The sequence below is a fragment of the Myotis lucifugus genome, unplaced genomic scaffold (genome assembly GCF_000147115.1).
Source record: "Myotis lucifugus unplaced genomic scaffold, Myoluc2.0 scaffold_6, whole genome shotgun sequence".
In the NCBI taxonomy this organism is placed as follows: Eukaryota; Metazoa; Chordata; class Mammalia; order Chiroptera; family Vespertilionidae; genus Myotis; species Myotis lucifugus.
In genome coordinates, this window is record NW_005871054.1 from 15,288,477 (window position 1) to 15,309,419 (window position 20,943).

A 20,943-nucleotide genomic window follows, 5' to 3' on the forward strand; every position below is an offset into this window, starting at 1 on the left:
TTTTAGAGAGAGTGGAAGAGAGAGGGAAAGACAGAAAGAAATATTGATGTGAAATACATCAATTGATTGCCTCCTACACAAGCCCTGACCAGGGCCCCAGGCCAGGGAGGAGCCTGCAACCGAGATACGTGCCCTTGACCAGAATCAAACCCAGGACCCTTCGGTCCACAGGCCAGCGCTCTATCCCCTGAGCCAAACTGGCTAGGGCTGGCTCTTTCAAAAGTTTGACCTGATGGTTTGTGACCAGGTTGAGGTATCTTCCTTACTCTGTAGAGGAGGTAGTGACGTGAGTTTGGGTTCAACACTTGCCAAATGACTGTAGCCACCCAAAGAATTTTAGATCAGATCTCTCAACTGTGATGGGAATAAAATAACAAAGCCTCACCCACCCTGAGTCTATTGCCTTTTGCTGAGCAAAGTCATGTCAGCTTTGAGTACCGAGGCTTTACCCCAGCTGGAAACCCGATAATGAGTGAGGCTTAAGAATCTGAGCTTCCCAGAGTGTGTGGGAAACTGAATATTAGAGGCCACAGCATTCCGACTCCGATACTTGGACGGAGCTTGTGCATTCCCTTGGTTACCACCACTGGGGGCTCCAAAAGGCTCAGAGATTTCGCCAGAGCCTTGTCTCAGCAGTTGCTGAGGGGCCCAGGCCCCTGGTCACCTTGAAGTTCCGTTCAATCCTCCCCTTCTAAGCAGCCCCACAGCAGTGAAAAACAATGAAAAGCAGCCACACCCAGGGAAATTTGTGTCGGGAAAGAAGGCCACAGCAGGATCAAAGCCTCCGGTAACCCAAGAATTCCTCAGCAGCTGAGTCCCTTCATAATTATGGTTTGGAGATTTGCCAGAAAGCAAAACCACTTAGCATGCCATATTTAACAATGAACAGTTCTCTGTGTTCATAATCGTCACTGTGCAGAGCAAATAGGCACCTTGAACAAAGGGCAGGGGATTTATGTGTGTCTCTGAAACAGCCCGCACTGCCTTAACCTGAGGCATGTCTGCAGGGAGAATGTGGCACTGCCCTCTGCTCTGGTACCAGAGGGGCTGCATGCCCGGCCCCCATCCCCACCCCCTACAGTAAAAAAACAAACAAATTCTTTAATCCAGAACTTTCCAAACTAGTTTAATAGCCAAATCTTTTTTCCTCCTTTGGTTGGTTTTGGAGTTTGGACTTTTTATGTTTTAAATATCCACTAACATTCTGCCCTGGCTGGTGTGGTTCTATTAGCTGGGCTTCATCCTGTGCACTGAAAAGTTCTATTCCTGGTCAGGGCACATGCCTGGATTGCAGACTCGATCCCTAGTGGGGGCGGTGTAGGAGGCAGTGGATTGATGTTGCACTCTCACATTGATTTTATCTCTCTCTCCCTCCCTTCCTCTCTCTCTAAAATCAATAAACTAAGAAATAAATATCTACTAACATTCTAAAAAGCCAGTGTCTCAAGGAAATAATGGCCAAGGAGGGTAGGAAGCAGGGATTTAGACCAGTGGGAAGATAGAGAAAACAACTCCCAAGCCCAAAACAAGACCATAATGAACATGAGTCCTGGAACGAGGTTTGTACATGAGTTTGGAAACCACCACCCTCCCCCCCCACCCCCACCCTGTTTCTGTGTCATTGTTTGTTTACTTAGTCATTTATTCGACAAACATTTGTCAGTAGGGAAAATCGGAGAAGAATGGCTGCTAGGAGGAAAGTTCATCAGAACTGAACCTTAAAGAAGGGGTATAATTTCAGTGAGAGAAGATGGGGAGCACTCCAGAAAGACAGGGGGCCAAGGGTGAGGCCTGTTCAGGAAAGGTGTGAATCAGTAAGGTACAAGCCTCAAGTGCCTGAGTAAGGTGGGTGGGATGAAGCTGGGATGCAGGAGAGGACCTTGGGATCAAGCAGGACTCTGTCACATGCAAAAGATGGAAAGTCCAAGCCAAGCCACTTCAGCACAGAGGGGCATCTTGGGTCATATAAGTGAGAATCCTGGGGCGAGAGCTGGCTCCAGACGTGGCGTCATCAAGGCCTCAAACAGTCCCCAGGTCCTAATTTCTTGCCCTTTCTCCCCCTGGCTCTTCGGTGGTTCTGTTTTCAGATAGGCTCTCCTTTCCTTTGGAGTTGGAAGATGGCTATAGCGGTTCCAGCTATATCTGTGTCGCTACAATCTCATTGCTTTTCAATGGCTCTGGTTGGGTTCCAGGCCCATCCCAAAACTTATCTCTGAGGTGGGGGACTTGATGCCCTGATTGGCTTAGACCTGGGTCAGGTGTCCATGCCCAGAGTGGGGGGCAGGGTTAGGCCCACTCAAACCACATGGACCAAAATGGAGGGGCTGGCTCTCCAGGGTGAGATGGGGGGACTGCTATCCAAATAAGGTGAATGGAAGTTAGGCCACAAAAACAACAGATGTCACTAAAATCTGGAGTTCCGGGCCAAAGAATCTGGATACCATTTGCACCAGAGAAGCAGTAAAGCTTTTTGAACAAATAAGTAACGTGATCAGAGCTATGCATTAAGATTAATTCTGTCGCAGTTTAATAGCCGCCATATGCTTGGCACATGCCAGGGGCTCAATAAATATATATTGAATGAGAGAGATAAATGGATGGATTAGGAAAAGAATGAAATTAAAGGTAGAGAGCATTCTTAGGAGGCCATTGTGGTAGTTTGGGAGGGAAGCTAGCAAAGGCAGTAACAAAGACCCATCAAGAAAACCAAGAGGCTCCATTGTCATGAAACTCAAATAAGGAAAAACTATCAAGAGGACAGGGTTGGTCAACCATGCCAAACACTGTCAAAAGGTCAGGTCAAAGAGGATAAGGATTGAGAAAATGTCATAAGAGAGTTGAGAAAGGGTTGAGTAGTGGGAAGTGAGAAGCCAACTTCAAAGAGTTTAGAAGTAAGGAGGAGATAGGCAAATAAAGGGCCCGAGTGTAGAGATTACTCTGTAACCTCATCTGTCTTCTCATCACCCCCCTTCAAACTCAGCCAAAAAAAATGCTCCTTCACCTCCCCACATTCTTCAGGCAGCACCTTATGCCATTTCCATGAACTTTATCCCCCACGATGCCCTTTTCTCCCATGTGTCTTTAGGCTCTCCTCCCTCTGCAGGGCTATCTCTCTTGTAAATATTGACTTTGCTACTTTGTCCTAAAACCACATTTCCTAGACCCTGCTCTGCCTTCAAGCTAATGCTTTAAAAGAATCATTAGAGAAATTCTGAAGGTGGGGAGGACAGAAGATTGAGTTTATATTGAATGTCCCATGTAGAATGTCCCGACAAGATTATCTGTAAGAATGAGTGGTTAGGGAGTAGGATATATGGACAGGAAGAAAGCTGGAACAGTTTATATAGAGGTTCAGTTAGGAGTGACCAAAAAATGAATGGAAAAATTGCCAGGGGACAGTGAGAGGCCAGCTGAGATTAAATAGCATGAATTTATAGAGAGCCCAATCAGCATACTGCCTCTCTTCAACTAGAATCTGTAGCTGAAAGGGGAATAGTAGGTTTGGGGAGAGGTGGTTGTGGAATACTGCTGAGCCTGATAGCAGGTCAAGTTGACCAAAGGATTGGGGGGCTGGTGGCTAGGAAGAGCATCACAGACCCAGGGATATGGAGAAAGAGAGAGAGAGCGAGAGAGAGAGAGAGAGAGAGAGAGAGGAAAGCAGTGGCCATGAGAAGGGTCAGGGTCAAGGATGTAGTCAGGATTAGAGTGACTCGATAGTTTCAGTGGAAGAAATAGGAAGTTAAAAAGTTGTATTAGGGCCTAGGCCATGTGGTTCAGTCCCATGCACCAAGAAGTCACCAGTACGATTCCAATTGGGGGGGGGGGCACCTACCCAGGTTATGGGCTTGATCCCTGGGGGGGGGGGATGTGTACATGTGTACAGGAGGTAGCTGATCGATGTTTCTATTTTTTCCTTTCTAAAAATCAATAAAAACATTTTTTTAAACGTTGCATTAAGGATATTAGAGGGGTCATATGGTATAAGAGCCATAGTGTATAGACTATGTGGTTTAAATTCCATATCCTAACCTGTTTCTCTGCTTATCTTGTTTATAACATGAGGTGCATAGAACCTTAAAATTTCATTCTAATAATGCATAAGTAATTAGTATATATTAAGAACTTATGATAGTGCTTGCACATAGTAAGTGCTCAATAAATGTTAGCAATGATGATGTTCATTTCAAAGTGATGAAAAAGCTTAGAATTTGAGATCTTGAAGTTGAAATCATTCTAAGTAATGACAGATTCTCAGCTGCCATCATGGTTATTGGGAGTAGAGTGAAATTGGAGATGGAGAGTATTAGAATTGCAGAGGTTGAAGAATGGTCAAACCAAATACTGGAAGGGACATCTTCATGGATATTGAAGTCACCTGTGGGATGGCAGGAAGTCTGTGTCAATGAAAAAGGCCAAGTCTCTAGCTAAAGTTAAAAGGAACAGGAGGGTGGTTAGTATGGACTTCAAAAGAAGGGATATTATTGAGTGAAAAGGGGGAAAGGGTTGTCTAGAAATGGCAGGACACCCAAGTCAGACTGAGGGAGAGAAAGAACAGCCTCTACTGGAAATTTAGGAGTATGGCAGCTTCTGCCAGGAGGAGAAAGAAACGGGAAAAATAAAAAATATGGGGAATTTGCTCACAATAGAACAGATTTCTATTGAAAAGAGCTGTTTTTCATAATAGCTTTTAAGAAAAGCCATTCCCCGAGCCTGGAGGCAAGTCTGAATAAGGCATGAGGGTGGAGGAGGAAGTGGAAAGGAGGTTTTGGAGTCGATTCCTGAGAAAGCCAATAGAAGGAGGCTCTGTCCCTCACCTTGATTGTAGGTGTGCAGCATTAGACAAGCTGGCTCAGGACTGTGCGCTGGTGCTGGGCATGCCCTAGCTGGACACCACTCCCTGACAACCCGCCCACATCTCCACTCTCGGGGGGACAGGCTGCATGCATTTCCCAGATAGAGGGACCGGGAGAGCTGGGTTGGGGGCTTCTGCTTTTAGAAAGCAGGCGAATGGCTTTAAAGGGAAGGAAACAGGACACCAGCAAGCTTCGTGGCTGTGTTCTCTTCCAAAAGCGCTGCTCTGTAATGTAATTGTATTCGGACATGCTTTTTGCATGACGTCAGGGAATAGCCTCCCTTAAAAGCTTTCATGAAAAAGCACAACTATAAAACAGACTCAGGCAATGAAATGGAAACCAGATGAGTGAGTCTGTGTAATTTGGGTAAAGAGATTTCTCCTTGCAGCGTTGTGATCTGATCTCCACTCTTTGCATAAAACTCTTCACGGGATCCACTTACATATGAGTCTTACCTTGCAGGTGCTTTTAGATGTAAAATGTCTTGTTTTATTACTGAATGTGATGAGGTGCAGGAAAGCAAGGGCTCCCTCCCCAGTGGCTGTTAGGTCTGCCCTCCTAAAGCTTGTAACCTTTCTAGTCCTCCAAGTCCTAAACTTCTTGTCCTTGTGTGAGCCCAGCCTCTTGTACACCTTCATCTCTTCACCCCTCACACCCCTGCTCACGCTTAGTCTTTGGAAGATGTGTTCTGGGGAATAAAACTTAGTGAAGAGGCACTTCTTACCCACCCCCCTTTCTTTAAAGCCTCAGGGACACAGAATTGAATTACCCATCAGCCTCTGTTCTTGGCACACTTTTTGACTCCACCCCAATGAGGTCCTTTCTTTTCTGTATTTTTATTTTTTATTGAGGTGGAAGTCACATAACATAAAACTAACCATTTTAAAGTAAACAGTTCAGCTGGCCAGTGTGGCTCAGTGGTTGAGCATCGACCTATGAACCAGGAGGTCACAGTTTGATTCCCGGTCAGGGCACATGCCCAGGTTGGGGGCTGGATTCCCAGTTGGGGAGCATGCAGGAGGCAGCTGATCAATGATTCTCTCTCATCATTGGTGTTTCTTTCACTCTCCCTTCCTCTCTGAAATCAATAAAAATATATTTTAAAAAATAAAGTATACAATTAGATAGCACTTAGTATATTCATAATATTATTCAACCATCACTATCTAGTTTAAGAGCATTTCACTATCCTTCCCCCCCCCCTCACCCCCTCGCACTCCCCATGTCCATTAAGCAGTCACTCCCTATCCTCCCACCCCTCATAGCCCCTGGCAACCACCAGTGTGCTTTCTGTCTCCAAGAATTTTCCTGTTCTGGGTATTTCATGTAAGTGAATCATATAATATATGACTTGTTTTGCCTGGCTTTTCTACAAGGTATAAGGTTTATATGGTTCATCCATGTTGTAGCATGTATCAGTGCTTTGTTTCTCTTTAGGCCTGAGTAATTCTGTTCTTTGGATATGTCATATTTTGTTCATGTACTCACCCATGGATAGACATTTGAGTTGTTTCTACCTTTTGGGTATTGTGAATAGTGCTGCTATGAACATTCATGTACAAGCTATCATTTGAGTACCTGGTTTCATTTCTGAGTATATACCTAGGAGTGGAACTGCTGGTTATATGGTACATAATTCTCTGTTTAACTTTTTGAGGAACTAGAGCAGTGGTTCTCAACCTTCCTAATGCCGCGACCCTTTAATACAGTTCCTCATGTTGTGGTGACCCCCAACCATAAAATTATTTTCGTTGCTACTTCATAACTGTAATTTTGCTACTGTAAACAATATGTAATTATATATGTGTTTTCCGATGGTCTTAGGCGACCCCTGTGAAGGGTCGTTCGGCCCCCAAAGGGGTCGCAACCCACAGGTTGAGAACCACTGAACTAGAGGTCTTTTCTTGATGGATATTCTCCTAGGTCTGCTCTGGCAAAGAATAGTAGGCCTATACCACCCTATCCCCACTCTCTACGACACTTTGACCTCATTCTACTCGATCTGGAAAGAAACCAAAGGAATAAAGTTGAGGAACCAGGAGTCTCTGAGGAAGTGAATAAGGCCACCAAAGAGATGCTGATAATCAGAAGAAAGACAGTCTGGGTGGGGGTGGGAGAGGGGGTGGGGTGGGGTGGAGAAGAGGTGAGGTGCTGAGAGGATTTGGGGCCCCTAGAAAATATTGTTGTAAAGCAGGGGAAGAATTTAGTGAGAAAGAAACTCAATTGCCCAGAATGAAGGAAGGTGTGAACCTGAAACATGTGGCTGGTATGGCCAGTGCTCTAGTGATGGAGAAATGATGCAAGAGAGTTGTGGTCTTACCTATTCCTGTAACAATGGCGTAGGGAGCCAGGCAGAAAGAGCCTTTCATGCTGAAGACTTAGAACATTCAGGCGTTGAGGAGCCACTGAAGGCTTTTAAGGAGGCTTTAGAAAGATCACCCTGACCACAGGGTAGAGAATGGCTTGGAGAGGATGACGAGACAGGAAGCAAGGAGGCTGGTTAGAAGGTTACCATTGTTCTCAAATGAAGACTGGGCAAACCTGGGAGTGAGTGGGGATGGAAAGGCAGAACAGCTAACTGTGGGTACAGAGGTGAGGGCCAGACAAATGCCACTGAGAAGAAAGGGCAGGAATAGCAGAGGAGAGAGCTTCGGAGAGACCCAAGGAGCTCAGAGCAGTGGGCACATGACCAGAGTCGGACAAGAGGTGAGAGAGGCCCTGAGTTTAGGGACAGGAAGGTTGTGGAAGCAGGCCAACCACTGCTTCTTGAGTGAGGACCAAATTCAGAAATGCTATGTAACTTTAAATATAAAGTTTTAATCTGAATTATACCAACTTTGATTAATTTTCATCAAGAAATGTTTTCCTGCCCTAGCCGGTTTGGCTCAGTGGATAGAGCATCGGCCTGAGGACTGAAGAGTCCCGGGTTCGATTTTGGTCAAGAGCATGTACCTCGGTTGCGGGCTCGATCCCCAGCCCTGGTTGGGGTGCGTGCAGGAGGCAACCAATCGATATGTCTCTCTCTCTCTCTCTCTCTCTCTCTCTCCACCTCGTTTACACTCTCTTAAAAATCAATGGAAAAATACTCTCAGGTGAAGATTAATAAAAAAAAAAAAAAAAAACAGAAAACCAACAACAACCAAAAAAAACCACACACAAAAAGAAACATTTTCCTGTGTAACTCCATCAAACCAATTTATTTCTTTTTTTTAAATTTTATTGATTTTTTTACAGAGAGGAATAGAGAGTTAGAAACATCGATAAGAGAGAAACATTGATCAGCTGCCTCCTGCACACCCCCCACTGGGGATGTGCCCGCAACCAAGGTACATGCCCTTGACTGGAATCGAACCTGGGACTCTTGAGTCTGCAGGCTGATGCTCTGTCCACTGAGCCAAACCGGTTAGGGCTCCATCAAACCAATTTAATTCCTTAATCAATTTTCTATGTAGATCAATTAAATCATTTTGAATGTTCTCCCTTATTTTCTTTTTTAATAAGGATTTTTGCCTTTTTTTATTTCTTGTGTTGTTTTTTTTAAATTCTCACCTGAGGATATGTTTATTAAGGAGAGAGAGAGAGAGAGAGAGAGAGAGAGAGAGAATATCTCTCGGTTGCCTCCTATACATGCCCTGACTAGGAATCAAACCTGCAACCTAGGTATATACACTAATTGGGAATCGAACCCACAATCTTTTTGGTGTGTGGGAGGACACTCCAACCAGCTAAGCCACCAGGCTGGGGCTCCCTTATTTTCTTAAGTAAATAGGTGTAAATTTAACAATGAAGACTTGATTTTTGGTCAAAGATTTTAATCAGTAAGAGTTTTACTATCCCCAGTTTTAGACGGTCAGTTTTAATGTGTGCACATCCCCCTGTGTTGCTGCTGTAATCATTATTTGCAGTTTTCAGTGTTACTAACAAAATGACGACTTTGGTCAGTTACTGTGAATGTTATTGTGTGTTATTTAGCCATTGTCAGCTTACTTTTATGTTGACTGTTTTTACCAGTAACATTCATGGCAAGATCAAAACATCCTCAAGGTCAAAAACAACCTGCTCCTTTTCAGAGTTCCTCTTCCTCCTAATCCCTCCTCCCACCCTCTGGTACAGGATCCTTAACCCCAAGATGCTCTTCCTACAGCTCCTTTACCAGGTAAATCCATCCTGCAGCAGGGCTCTTCTCTCCCTTCTAGTTGCCCAAGAACCCAGAGCCTCACTGCCCTGTTTTCTCTGAATTGTTCTCTCTTCCCTGGCCTGTTTTTGAAGAGAGGTTTTCTGTGGACTGTCCTGTCCCTCCCCTCACCCCAGGCTTCTCCAGCCTTAGCCACGCCTCTTCCATCGGCCCAGCCGGGGTAACAGGTGGTGTCTGATGCCTTCCGAAGGTGGACATGAGTTCCAGGGAGGCTGCTAGAGAATGCTGGTCACAGGGACAGATAGGAAAAGCCTGGAGAAACCTGGGAGTGAACTTTGTTTCAAGATATAAACTTCCCAGAAACTTTGAAATTACGGGCACTGAACATTTTGAGCACTGTTTATGCATCTTCAGATCACTTTGTGTGTTGAGGAGTCATTTAGACCTTGATTTGCTGGTTATATACCATGGACGGTTTTGTTCTGTTCGGAGCTGTAGAGGCCTGGGAGTGAGGAGGGGAGCTCTCTGGATTCTGGGTAAGGCTGGGGCATGGTAGTAGGGAAAGCCCTCAGGAGAGAAAAGTGATCTTTCTGGACTTGTATGATTTCAAATGTCTAGTGTTCAGTTACACTTCAGGACCATCTGCACCATGACCTTCTATAGCCCACCAGTGTGTTGGGGGAGCTGGGCAGCCCCCATTGAGGCTCTGCTCTGTGTCCTGTCCCTGGACTGGTCGCATCCTCAGGGAGCTTAGCGCCTTGCGGCCATGACAGCTCTGCTGAAATCAATCAGTCATTTGGTTTCTTCCTCTCTCCCACCCCAAGCCCGGAGTAAGCTAAAAGGTGTGAGTTTGGGAGTGGGGGGCCAGGAGGAGTAAGGGCCAGAGAAGCTTCAGGAAGAACTCAAAAGGAGCTAGTCAGTCTTTAAGCTCAGGCTGAGAGTCCCCTGTAAGAAAGAGAAAGAAGTTCCAGTAGTGAAATAAGCTAAAGAAAACTGGAGTGACTTCAAAGAAAGGGAAAGAGAAATTGCAGGATCCGAGCTCATCGCTGAGGAATGTGGAATGTGTCTGCAGACCCATTGAATAAACTCTGCCCAGGCAGGGGAGAGGAGGCTGATGGAAAAGGGGTGTCACGTTGCCCAGGCGCCCCCACCACAGGATGTCCCCCGTGTGTAGACATCCTCACTGTACCCCACCTCCGCCAAAGGCTCCTTTGCCTGCCTTCACAGCTCACTTGGCAACGTCAGGGAGATGGGAGGAGAGGGTTACATTGCCCCTTCCAGGATGAGTGTTTTGGGGTAAGTGACCCTATAAAGAGGAAAAAAAGCACAAGGCTTTTTTCAGTGTGAATCTTACAGGAAGAGGTGCAGGTGATAAACACATGGAGGCCAGTGGAACCACCGAGGAGCAGGCAGAGTGCAGGGGAGGTGCTGGAGAGGGCAGGGCTCACTTGGAGGGAGGGGCTGACTGTACCTCGCACAGGAGAGGCCTAACACAGTTCAGGTCAAAGGAATCCCTGCTAAAGAGAGGGAATGCCAAGTGTGGCCCAGACACTGTTGTTCAGAACGTCTGTGCTCTGGACTCAGCTCATTCCTCACCCTGTTGCCCCTTCACATGCCAGGGCCCCAGGGACAGGCCTTTGTTATGCTGGAGCAGCCAGGGCGAAGCCCACGGCACCTCACTCCATCCTGCTGAGCTTGGGAGGGAGCCACAAGCAGCAGGACGATGAGTTGCACACAAAGTTGGGTGTCACTGCAGTACCCTGAAACTTTCAGCAGCTGGTGGTTGCCACTCCCCACCTCCCCAAGCCGAAAGCCCCTGGGAGAACCAGGTCTTTTTCACAGGCCTCGTTGCCTGAGGGTAATATTTGTTTGAATCCATTTCTTATACTTTGGTGTGGTTGGAAGTGAACAAAATGCAAGTATTTGTATAAGCTTTGAGCTTTAATTTAACCAGCCTAATTAAATTTAATTTATCAACCCCTTTTTGGTGAAGTATGACCCTACTGAATAAGAAGTGCACACTTTGCCCTAGCTGGGTAGCTCAGTTGGTTAGAGCGTCGTCCCAATACACTAAGGTTGTGTGTTCGATCCCCAGTCAGGGCACATGCAAGAATCAACCAATCAATGCATGAATATGTGGAACAACAAATTGATGTCTCTGTCTCTCTCTCTTTCTCAAATCGATTTTTAAAAACATGTCAGAGAATTGAAAAAGAAGAAAGCTACCCAATTCTTTTTTTTAAAAAGTGCATACTTTTTACTCTTAAGTTGCTTATTTGTTTTCATTCATGTTGTCTACATTCATTTTTCTAAATCAGTTCGGGGGAGTGTGTGTGTGTGTGTGTGTGTGTGTGTGTGTGTGTGTGTCTAGATTCAGGTAGACTGTGAGCTCTTTCAAGGCAGGCACTGTGGTCAGGCTTCCTCCCAGCAACTGGAAGGAACTTGGGCACAGAGTGGGGTTTTATTTTTATTTTATTACTAGAGGCCTGATGCGCGAAATTCATGCAAGGGGCTCGGACCCTACAGCCGTGGCTGCTGCCTCTGCCTTGGCCCCACAGCACCGCGGCTTAATCCGGAAGGTCGTCTGGAAGGTCGTCCAGTCTAATTAGCATATTATGCTTTTATTATTATAGATAACAGCTTTACTGAGATATACCATATACATACCATATAAGTCACCCATTTAACGAGTACAATTCAATGGTTAGCATATTCAGAGAGTTATGCAACCATCAACACAATCAATTTTAGGACATTCTCATCACTCTGAAAAGAAACAGCACACCCTTTAGTATTTACCCTTCGTTCCCCCTGTATTAGTTTCCTGTGGCTGCTGTAACAAACTGCCACAAACTTGATGGTTTAAAATAACAGCAGTGTATTGTCTCACAGCTGGTGGGGGTGGGGGACAGAAGTCGGAAATTAAGGTGTCAGCAGGGCCACTCTCCCTCTGAGGCTCTGGGGAACAATCCAGTCCCGCCTCTTCCAGCTCCTGGAGGCTGTCGGCATTTCTTTGCTTTTGTCACTCCAGCCTCTGTCCTTGTCTTCACATCGCCTTCTGTGTGTGTCTGGTGTCAAACCTCGCTCTGTCTCTCTCAGTAGAACATTTGTGATGGCATTTAGGGTCCACCCAGATCACACAAGATTATCTCCTCATCTCACTGGCATCAACTTAATCACACCTGCAAAGACCTCTTTTCCAAGTAAGGTAATCTCATAGGTCCCAGGGACCTGACATGGATATCTTTTAGGAGGCCATTTTTTCAGCTTTCCATACTCTCCATGCCCCCAGCCCAGATGTAATTCACATGCCATAAAATATGCCATATTCAAGTGTACATATGTACAAATTGTCATATATTCATAAGGTTGTGCAACCTTCACCACTATCTAATTCCAGGACATGTTCATTAATCCAAAATGAAACACTGTATCTATCAGTAGACAGTCCTCATTTTCCCCATTCTCCAACCCCTGGCAACCACTAACCTGTTTTTTTGTCTCTATGATTTGCCTATTCTGGACATTTCATATAAGTGGAATTGTACAATATGTGTTTGTTTGAATCTGACTTCTTTCACTTAGCATAATGTTTTCAAGACTCATCTGGTTATAGCATTTATAAATACTTCATTCCTTTATGGCTGAATAATATTCCATTGTATGGCTGTAACACATCTTATTTATCCATTCATTGGTTGGTGGATATTTTGGTCATTTCCAATTAACAATGCTGCTCTGAACATTCATGTACAAGTTTTTCTTTGGACCATGTTTTTTATTTCTCTGAGTTGTATCCCTAAAAGTGGGAGAAACTTTGAGACTTTCCAAAATGGGTGCACCATTTTACATTTCTACCAGCACTGCATGAGAGTTCTAGTTTCTTCACATCTTCACCAAAACTTATTACCTGTCTTTTTTATTATAGTTATCCCAGTAGTTTTGATTTGCATTTTCCTGATGGTTAATGATGCTAAGCATCTTTTCATGTGCTTATCGGTCATTTGTATATCTTCTCTGGAGAAACATCGATTAAGATCTCTTGCACATGTTTTAGTTGGGTTATTTTTCTTTTTATTATTGGGTTTTAAGAATTCTTTGTATAGTCTAGATCCAAGACCCTTGTCACATATAGGATTTACAAATATTTTCTCCAAGTCTATGAGTTATCTTTTCACTTTCTTAATGATATTCATTGAAACACAAAAGTTTTCAGTTTTTATAAAGTTTTTATAACTTTTCTTTTGTTGCTTGTACTTTTACTGTCATATTTAAGAAACCATTGCCTAATACAAGATCACAAAGCTTTACTCCTATGTTTTCTTCTATGAGTTTAATAGTTTTCGCTCTTAAATTTCAATCTTTGATACAGTTTGAGTTAATTTTTTTATATGTTGTGAGGTAGGGGTCCAATTTCATTCTTTTGCATGTGGATATCCAGTTGTCTCAGCTCACTGGTTGAAAGGACTATTCTTTCTCCCCAATTAATGGTTTTTGGCCCCCTTGTCAAAAATTGATTGACCGTAAGTGTGAGGGTCTAATTCTAGGCACTCAGTTCTATTCCATTGATCTGTATGTCTATCCTTATGCCACTACCACACTGTCTTGATAATTGCAGCTTTGTAAGTTTTGAAATCTGGAATTGTGAATCTTCTAGTTTTGTTACATTTTTCTAAATTGTTTGGCTGTTTTGGACACACAACAGGTTCTTCAGACACACTTATTGCTTAGTCACTTGCTTTCTTATTTCCTTGATAGACCAGCGAGCCTATGAAAGCCCAGCTGGCCTTCATAGTTGGTTGAAAAATTTCTCTCCTTACTCTTCAACCTCCTTGTGAAGGGGATCTGGACTGTTCTGGCTGAGCTGTCTTAGTCCAGGACAAGGTAGTAAAAGAAGGAATGTGATGGGATGAATCTGGCCCCTTGAACAGGAGACTTAAATCCAACTAATCATCTTCCCACCCCCTTCCCAGCTTTCCTTCCCCTTTCCTCCTCATCTTGCAGGGTTGGTGTTTGGCTGGTTATAATTCCATCTGGATCCACTTTCAGCCAATGCACCAGTTCGCCTCTTGTACTCTGGTACTCCTATCACTCTCCTGCCACTGCCTAAGCATGATTCATGGCCAAATGGTGCAGGAGGGAGGATCTCTGTCCTGGCAGGTGTGGCTGTCTGGCCTTCCTTGTGGCATCTCTGGTCAGCTGCACGTGTCCTTGACGGACCTAATAGCAGGGTTGCCTGAGCTGCAGGCACTGATTTTGCTGGTACGTGAAAGTGTTGTCTCCCCTGTGGGGCTTTCAGCCCTTGCCTTAAGGAGACAATAAAAAAGAAGGAGTCAGAGGGCAGATCTTCTAGAAAGCTTTCAAGATAAGCTGACCTGCTGCTGGTGCCACAATACCTAGGACTTATAACTTTTACCTTTCCCCCCCTCAAAACATAGCCCTCAGCTGGGAGCTTTTTAAATGACTAAAAGTGATAAAACCAAGTCTGACTTCATCTCTATAGGGTGCAGGGAGTGTTTCTCCATTGCCTCCCTGCAGGTTAGGGGCAGCCTGTGCACCCAGGTCAACTTGACCCAGTGCCACCATTACTGACTCTGTGGACTGGACCTGTTTACCGAACCGTTATGTGCATAGCTTCCTCATTTGTTCAATGGGGATACTTCCCTCATGGTGGTGGGAGCAATTAGGGTTCAATAGAAGGAAAGTGTTTGTTATCCTATCTAATAAAGAGGGAATATGCTAATTGACCCTCACATCATCGCAAAGATGGCGGCGGCCACAGCCAATAAGGAGGGAATATGCTAATTGGCTGCCCCGCCCTCAAAGATGGCAGCGCCCACAGCCAATAAGGAGGGAATATGCAAATTGACTACCATGCCCTCAAAGATGGCGGCGCCCAGTCCCCTCAGCCCCACCAGGGCCCGGCCACTCTGTGCACCTGCCTCCAGAGTCCCCCAGTCCCCTCAGCCCCCCAGCTGCCCAGGGCCAGCCCAAGGCGCAGGATCTCAGAGCCATAAACTGGAATGTTCTGAGGACCTGCTCTGTGTTTAATCTGGTACTACTCTTCATGTGTCTGTTTAATTCTGAGGTTTGAAAGATGCCAATTAATTCTACCTCCTCCCCAAACAGGTTCTAAACCAGGTGAGAACTACAGGTAGAGCTAAAAACAGGGATTGTATTATAGGTGAAGGCTGGGCCAACACCTGGCTCAGACTTACAGCCAGAATGCACCTTCATACATACCTCTATTTCTGTTTCCCAGTTTAACTCCTGGTTCCGGGCTGCAGAGCCAGCTGTCTGGGGAGCAGGGGCACTAAGGGAAAGGTGTCCTGGGGGTTGATTCGAGGCTCTGAAGGTGGTAACATCAGTCCCCTGGCTGCTTCCTGAGTCAAGGTTCTGCTCCGAGTGCTCGAAGTAATCCTGGCCCTGCTTATCTCACCATAGAGACGGTGAGATCTCTGGAATGTTGTGCTAATCTCCAAATCGATGCTCTGCATACACCATGAAACTTGTCCATTTCATTTTTTTATGGCCACTTACTGGTAAAGCTCTGTAACTATACACAGTCACAGTGTGTTAACCTGTCTGAGCCCTGGATTCCTCACCTGTGAAGTATGGTCATACCCAACCCATAGGATGTTGAAGGACTGGAGAGACAGTACTTAGTCAGGACCCAGCGCATGATAGGCTCTCATAATAGGCCTCAGGCTGGCCCCACACCATGGGGAACTCGGCCTTCCATTCCAGACGCTGAGCCTTCTAGCCCTGTGTGCTGAGCCAAATGAGCTGTGGGCTGGAATTGGAAATGTGAGGCCAAATGGTCTGTGAGCTGGAGCTGGAAATGTGGATTTGGGAAAGACAAGGTCTCAACAAAAGTGGGTTATTGTAAGACATGCACCAGTGCATGGATGGATCTACAGAGGTTCATTGGGTGGTGGGGTTCCAGTCCCATGCTTCAGACCTCCTCCAGGTTGGGGGTAGAAGGGGCGAGGTTGTTTGCGGAAGTGTCAACACTCTGAGCCTCCCTTCAAACCCATATTTAGGAGTCTCAGGCAAGATGGTGAAGTAAGCAATGGTTTCCCCAAGGCACCCACTTCCTCTTTCAGCAGCCTTTACCCAGCCACCAAGGAAGACGAGTGTCTGAAAGACGAAGTCACTATGAGACCGGGCAGCAAAATCTGAGCTAATCCCAGCCCACCGTCTGCTGTTGTACAGCTTATGAACTGTAACACAATAGTTTTTGCATTTTTAGATGGTTGGGAAATCAAAAGAAGAATATTTTGTGATATGAACATTACATGAAATTCAAATTTTATTGGGACATAAAGTTTTATTGGAACACAGCCACAACCATTTGTTTACATATTGTCTCTGGCTACTTTCAGCAAAGTTGAGTAGTTGTGACAGTCTGAAATATTTACTGTCTGGCCCTAGCTGGTTTGGCTCAGTGGATAGAGCGACAGCCTAGGGACCGAAGGGTCCCTGGTTCAATTCTGATCAAGGGCACATACCTTGGTTGCAGGCTCCTCCCCAGCCCGGGCCCTGGTTGGGGCTCATGCAGGAAGCAACCAATCAATGAATTTCTCTCATATCGACATTTCTCTCTCTCTTTCACTCTCTCGAAAAATATCCTTGGGTGAGATATTTTATACACACACACACACACACACACACACACACACACACACACACTGGCCTTTTAAGAACAAGTTCTCTGATTCCCTGCTCTAAGATGTTAGAGGTTCTCTGTGTATGTACCCAGCGGGATTTGCTGCTGGAGAAAGGAGCAAACCAATGGAATTTGGGCATGTGGCAGGCCTGCAGAGGGGACACTGGGTGGGAAGCTTTCCTGATAACCTTCCAATTACACTAGGCAGGCTAAGGGGAGCTAAACGTCTAGTCCTACAGGTGTGCTTGCTCCTATCCACACTGAGAGACTAGCTGTGTAGACAGCAGGACCCAGAAGTGGGTTAACAATTGTTAGTGAGCCTATCCCACCAGCCTCCCTGCCAGGCTGGTGGCATTGGTTTTGTTACCTGAGGCCCTTCATGTCCCCAGAATCCCACAGAGCCTCCCGGGGTTGGCCCTGAGCAGCACACTCATTTCTCACCTCTCTCGTTTCCACAGAATTTGCCTTCTGCCAGGTGGATGCCTCCATCGCGCTGGATATGGCCCTGGCTGTGCTGTGTGACCTGCTCCAGCAGTGGAACCAGCTAGCTCCTGCACTCCCAGTCCTGCTGGGATGGCTGTTGGGAGAGGGCGATGACCTCATGGTCTGTGTGGAGAGCGAGCATCAGGTAGTCCTGGGGTCTTGGGGAAGTGGAGGTGAGGTGGGAGTGTCCTAAACCCACAGGATACAGCACTTACAGGCTAACTCGGCCTAACACGACTGCTGAAACGTGCTTCTGAATGCTCAGAAACTTTCCGGATGACCATGGCAGCCTGCTGGGCACTGCTGGGGCAGCTCTCGTGTTGGCTTTTGGGGTTCAGGTCTATGGGGAGAGAGGACTTTTTTAAAAGAGGCTCCTTGGAAGTTGAGAGTTGAATTATGGAGAATTGTATTAATCAACAATGGAGGAGCCAGAGGCTCCATGTGGTGAGGTCTGAAGGTGAAACATTTCCAGAGAATCAGGGTCCTTCCAGGGTATTTGCTGATTGAAGAAAACTATTAGCCCCTTCAGGTGGGGGACTAGTCAACATACAGGAAAACCAAGACTAAAACAAGCAGCAAAAGCATCTTCACAACTTCATAGCCACAGTATCTGACTCAGATGGCCTTCTTGGCATCACCAGCAGGCTAAGAGTTCAAAAGCAGCTTGTTGATGGGAAATTGAGAAACAAGATAAAGTGTCTGTGATAAAATGGCCTTGAAAATCCCCAACATTATAAAAATTTAATTTCATACTCGGAGACTAGGTAGTGTCTCGTGTTTGGTAGTTTGCTCTTTGTTCTGCTGCTGAGAGTTCCCTTCCTCCCTCCTCTCTGATTCTAGATGCATCTTTATGTCTAGGGCCCACCCCCATGTCCAGGTCCCCTTTTCAGCACCAGGCCCCCAAAATATCTTGGCTTGGAACCACAAACACATCTTTATCAAAGGTCATGTTAAGTCTGGAGGAAAAAATTCCTCTCCGGTAGAGAAGTCCGACGAGTGAAAATAGAAGGTGACCTTCAAGGCTGCAAGTGGTGTGTGTAGCTGGTGTTGACAGGCCAGAGTGGGCCCTCTCTCCGGTGGGGGAGGGGACACGCCTCTTCTGCACCTGGTAGGACTCTGATCTGGACTGGGGTTTGCAAGCATCCCCTGTAAGGTTGACTTTTGGCTTTTCATTTGATTTAGGTGGAAGAAGACTACCTGTTTGAAAAAGCAGAAATCAACTTTTGGGCTGAGACCCTGATCTTTGTGAGATACCTCTACAAGAACCTCTACCATCTCCTCTCCAAGTCCAGCTGGCATCCCCTGAGCCCTGAGAGGCTCTGTCATCTTCAAAGGACAGCATCAGAGCAGTGCCACCTCCTTTCCCAGCTCTTCAAAGAGCTGCCACCACCTGCTGCGTTCCTGAAGACAGTGGAGTTCACAAGACTGCGCATTCAGGAGGAAAGGACCTTGGCTTGCCTGAGGCTGCTGGCCTTTTTGGAAGGAAAGGAAGGGGAAGACACCCTAGTTCCCAGTGCTGCTGACTCTCCAGCAGAAGCAAATCAGTTAACTCTTCCAGGAACAGAAATGGCTTGTTGAAGAAAGAAGACTTGCTGGAGGGTGAGGGGGGCGGGGTGGGGTGAGGGTGGATTAGTCTCCACTAAACCTGCAGGAAATATGTTGAACATAAATTCACTTTTTTTTTTTTTGCCCTTCATACCTCCCCAACTTCTGTGAGTCCAGTCTTTCTACAGAGGAGTTTTTCATCAGTTCACTCATTCAAGGCAGCCTGGTTTATTGCAGCTACTGTAGGAAGTGAGGCTACCTCGTTGAATATTTGCTCTGTTCCCAGGTGCAGGCCACCTGTGGGCCTGAATTAGTCTTTTTCATCCCCCTAGGACCTCTAATGTCCAGCCATAGCCAGCCTGCATTTTCTGTGAATTGACTGCTTAGAATTGGGTTTTGACACATGATTCCCACCCCACCCCCCACCCCCTTTTTTTTTTTTTTGGCTGGATGTAGGAGCTGGATTCGTTGGCAAACAGCCCATTTGGTCAGAATTCTAAACTTTATTCCATTTTAGCTAAAGCAGAAATATGTTCCAAATGTTGGATGGATCCTGAGCGTATTAAGGATCAACTTCATACAAATAGGGGTTTTCTTTATTGCCTGCATGTGTGAGTCCTGAGTGACCTACACATGCCATTCTAATTATTAAAAGAGCCATTGAGAGCTCCTACCCCAGAAAAAGGTGTTTGTGCTAATGCTAGGATACCTGATTTAGCTGCCCAGTGAAAGCATAGCCTCTTGGCTGTTAGAAGGAACCTGGGGAAAGGAGAGCCAGAATAAATGGTGTATTTGATGCCTACACTGTTTACTATCATTTTCTTAGTGACAATAACAAAGGGTTTCTTATTTAGGAGCCAGAAAATACATTGATCCATTTCAGTGATTGAATCTAGCAAGCCTAAGGGTTTTCTTCCTCAGACTCCCAGCAGGTGTCACTCTTGCATACATTTTGCTGCTGGTCCTGTTTTTCATTGACTTGCCATTTTTAATTTGTTATCTCAGAGTAAGTGTAACCCTCAGGCAGTTATTTTGAAATTCGTAGCTTGGATGGGTCATAGCCTCATCCACATTCATTTTTCATCCTACTTATCTGAAAAAGCCATTTCAGCAATCGTATATAAACCTGGCCCAGCTTTTAGGATCTGTAAATATTTTAAAATACTGTTCAGGTGAGCAGTCTCTTAGAATTATATTATTGATGTTTGAGGGTCTGAAGAGGCAGTTTAGAGAAGAGAGAGTTTGATATGGTCATTTCCTACTGCAGAAAGGCTTTTATTTCAGGTATAATTTGTCTCTCTCTGAAAGAAAACCACCTAACACTAAAAATACAGCCACACTAGAAGTATAAAGAAATGGCTCTTTAGGGAGGGAGAAAAGTTGACTTAGTGTCCAAAGTTTTGTCTTAACGAGAATAGGAGATTCCTTTGTTGGTTTTGCACCATTCAGCTCAAAATGTGGTGTGTGTGTTTTTTGTGATCCTAAATTAATTTCCTGGTTAGGCATCTGTGTGACTCACGCACACTTGATGGGAGGTTGCCAACCTACTATTTCTTTTGTTCTGAGAAGGCCTGGCTGGTGAGAAGTCAGGGAATTGTTGGCATGATGTGCTGATAACCATGGTAGAATATTATGAAACTGGCCCCAGCAAAGTCCAGCATTCCCTTTTTTTCTCCATTTAAAATGAAATACAAGCAGTTGCATAATAATAAAAATGTTTTACACCAGCAGGGACTCTGTACCAAAGCATGAACTATAGCATGTTTGTATGTTATCTCCAGAATCCTTCTACCAAGCCTGCAAAGTGGGTGTTTACATAGCTGTTGACTAGGCAGAATTACCCTAGGGTTTGATCTTGGCTGGTTGTGGACAGCCTGGAAGGACAGGAGGGCCAGATGTGTCACTGGTTTTGTATCTGAAATCCTGTTGCTCACCTCCAATAGCAGTGGCTAGGGAAATGGCTATCCTACACTTTCCTGATTCCCAGGGAAACTGTAGAATACCCTACTGTCAGGGCCACCCTCAAATTGTTGTCTTTGGGGTCATTTCAAAGAACAAAACAGAACAGCCAGGGTTCTAGAGTGTCAGCCGCAGCACTACTTTGTGATGTGATTGCAAAGCCAGCTCTATCTAGGGGCCGGGGAAGGCTGGGTCAGTCATAAGAATGAAACAGTCACCCAAAGACAATAGTGTGGTGAAGGCGGGGGGGGGGGGGGGGGGAGGGTAAAAAAAGTCCATGGGGGGAAAAGGGGGCATAT

The 20,943-nt window shown here is 45.6% G+C and overlaps 1 protein-coding gene across 1 annotated transcript in view; it reads left to right on the forward strand.

The window, feature by feature from the left end:
* Positions 1 to 19,489, forward strand: part of THADA (THADA, armadillo repeat containing) — a 284,676-nt gene extending 265,187 nt beyond the window's left edge. The window contains exons 37-38 of the mRNA XM_014447808.2: positions 17,116 to 17,285; positions 18,323 to 19,489. Of these exons, the coding sequence (XP_014303294.1) occupies positions 17,116 to 17,285; positions 18,323 to 18,718 (566 nt within the window). The 3' untranslated portion in view covers positions 18,719 to 19,489. The remainder of the gene's footprint in view (positions 1 to 17,115; positions 17,286 to 18,322) is intronic.
* The last annotated feature ends 1,454 nt before the right edge of the window (positions 19,490 to 20,943 follow it).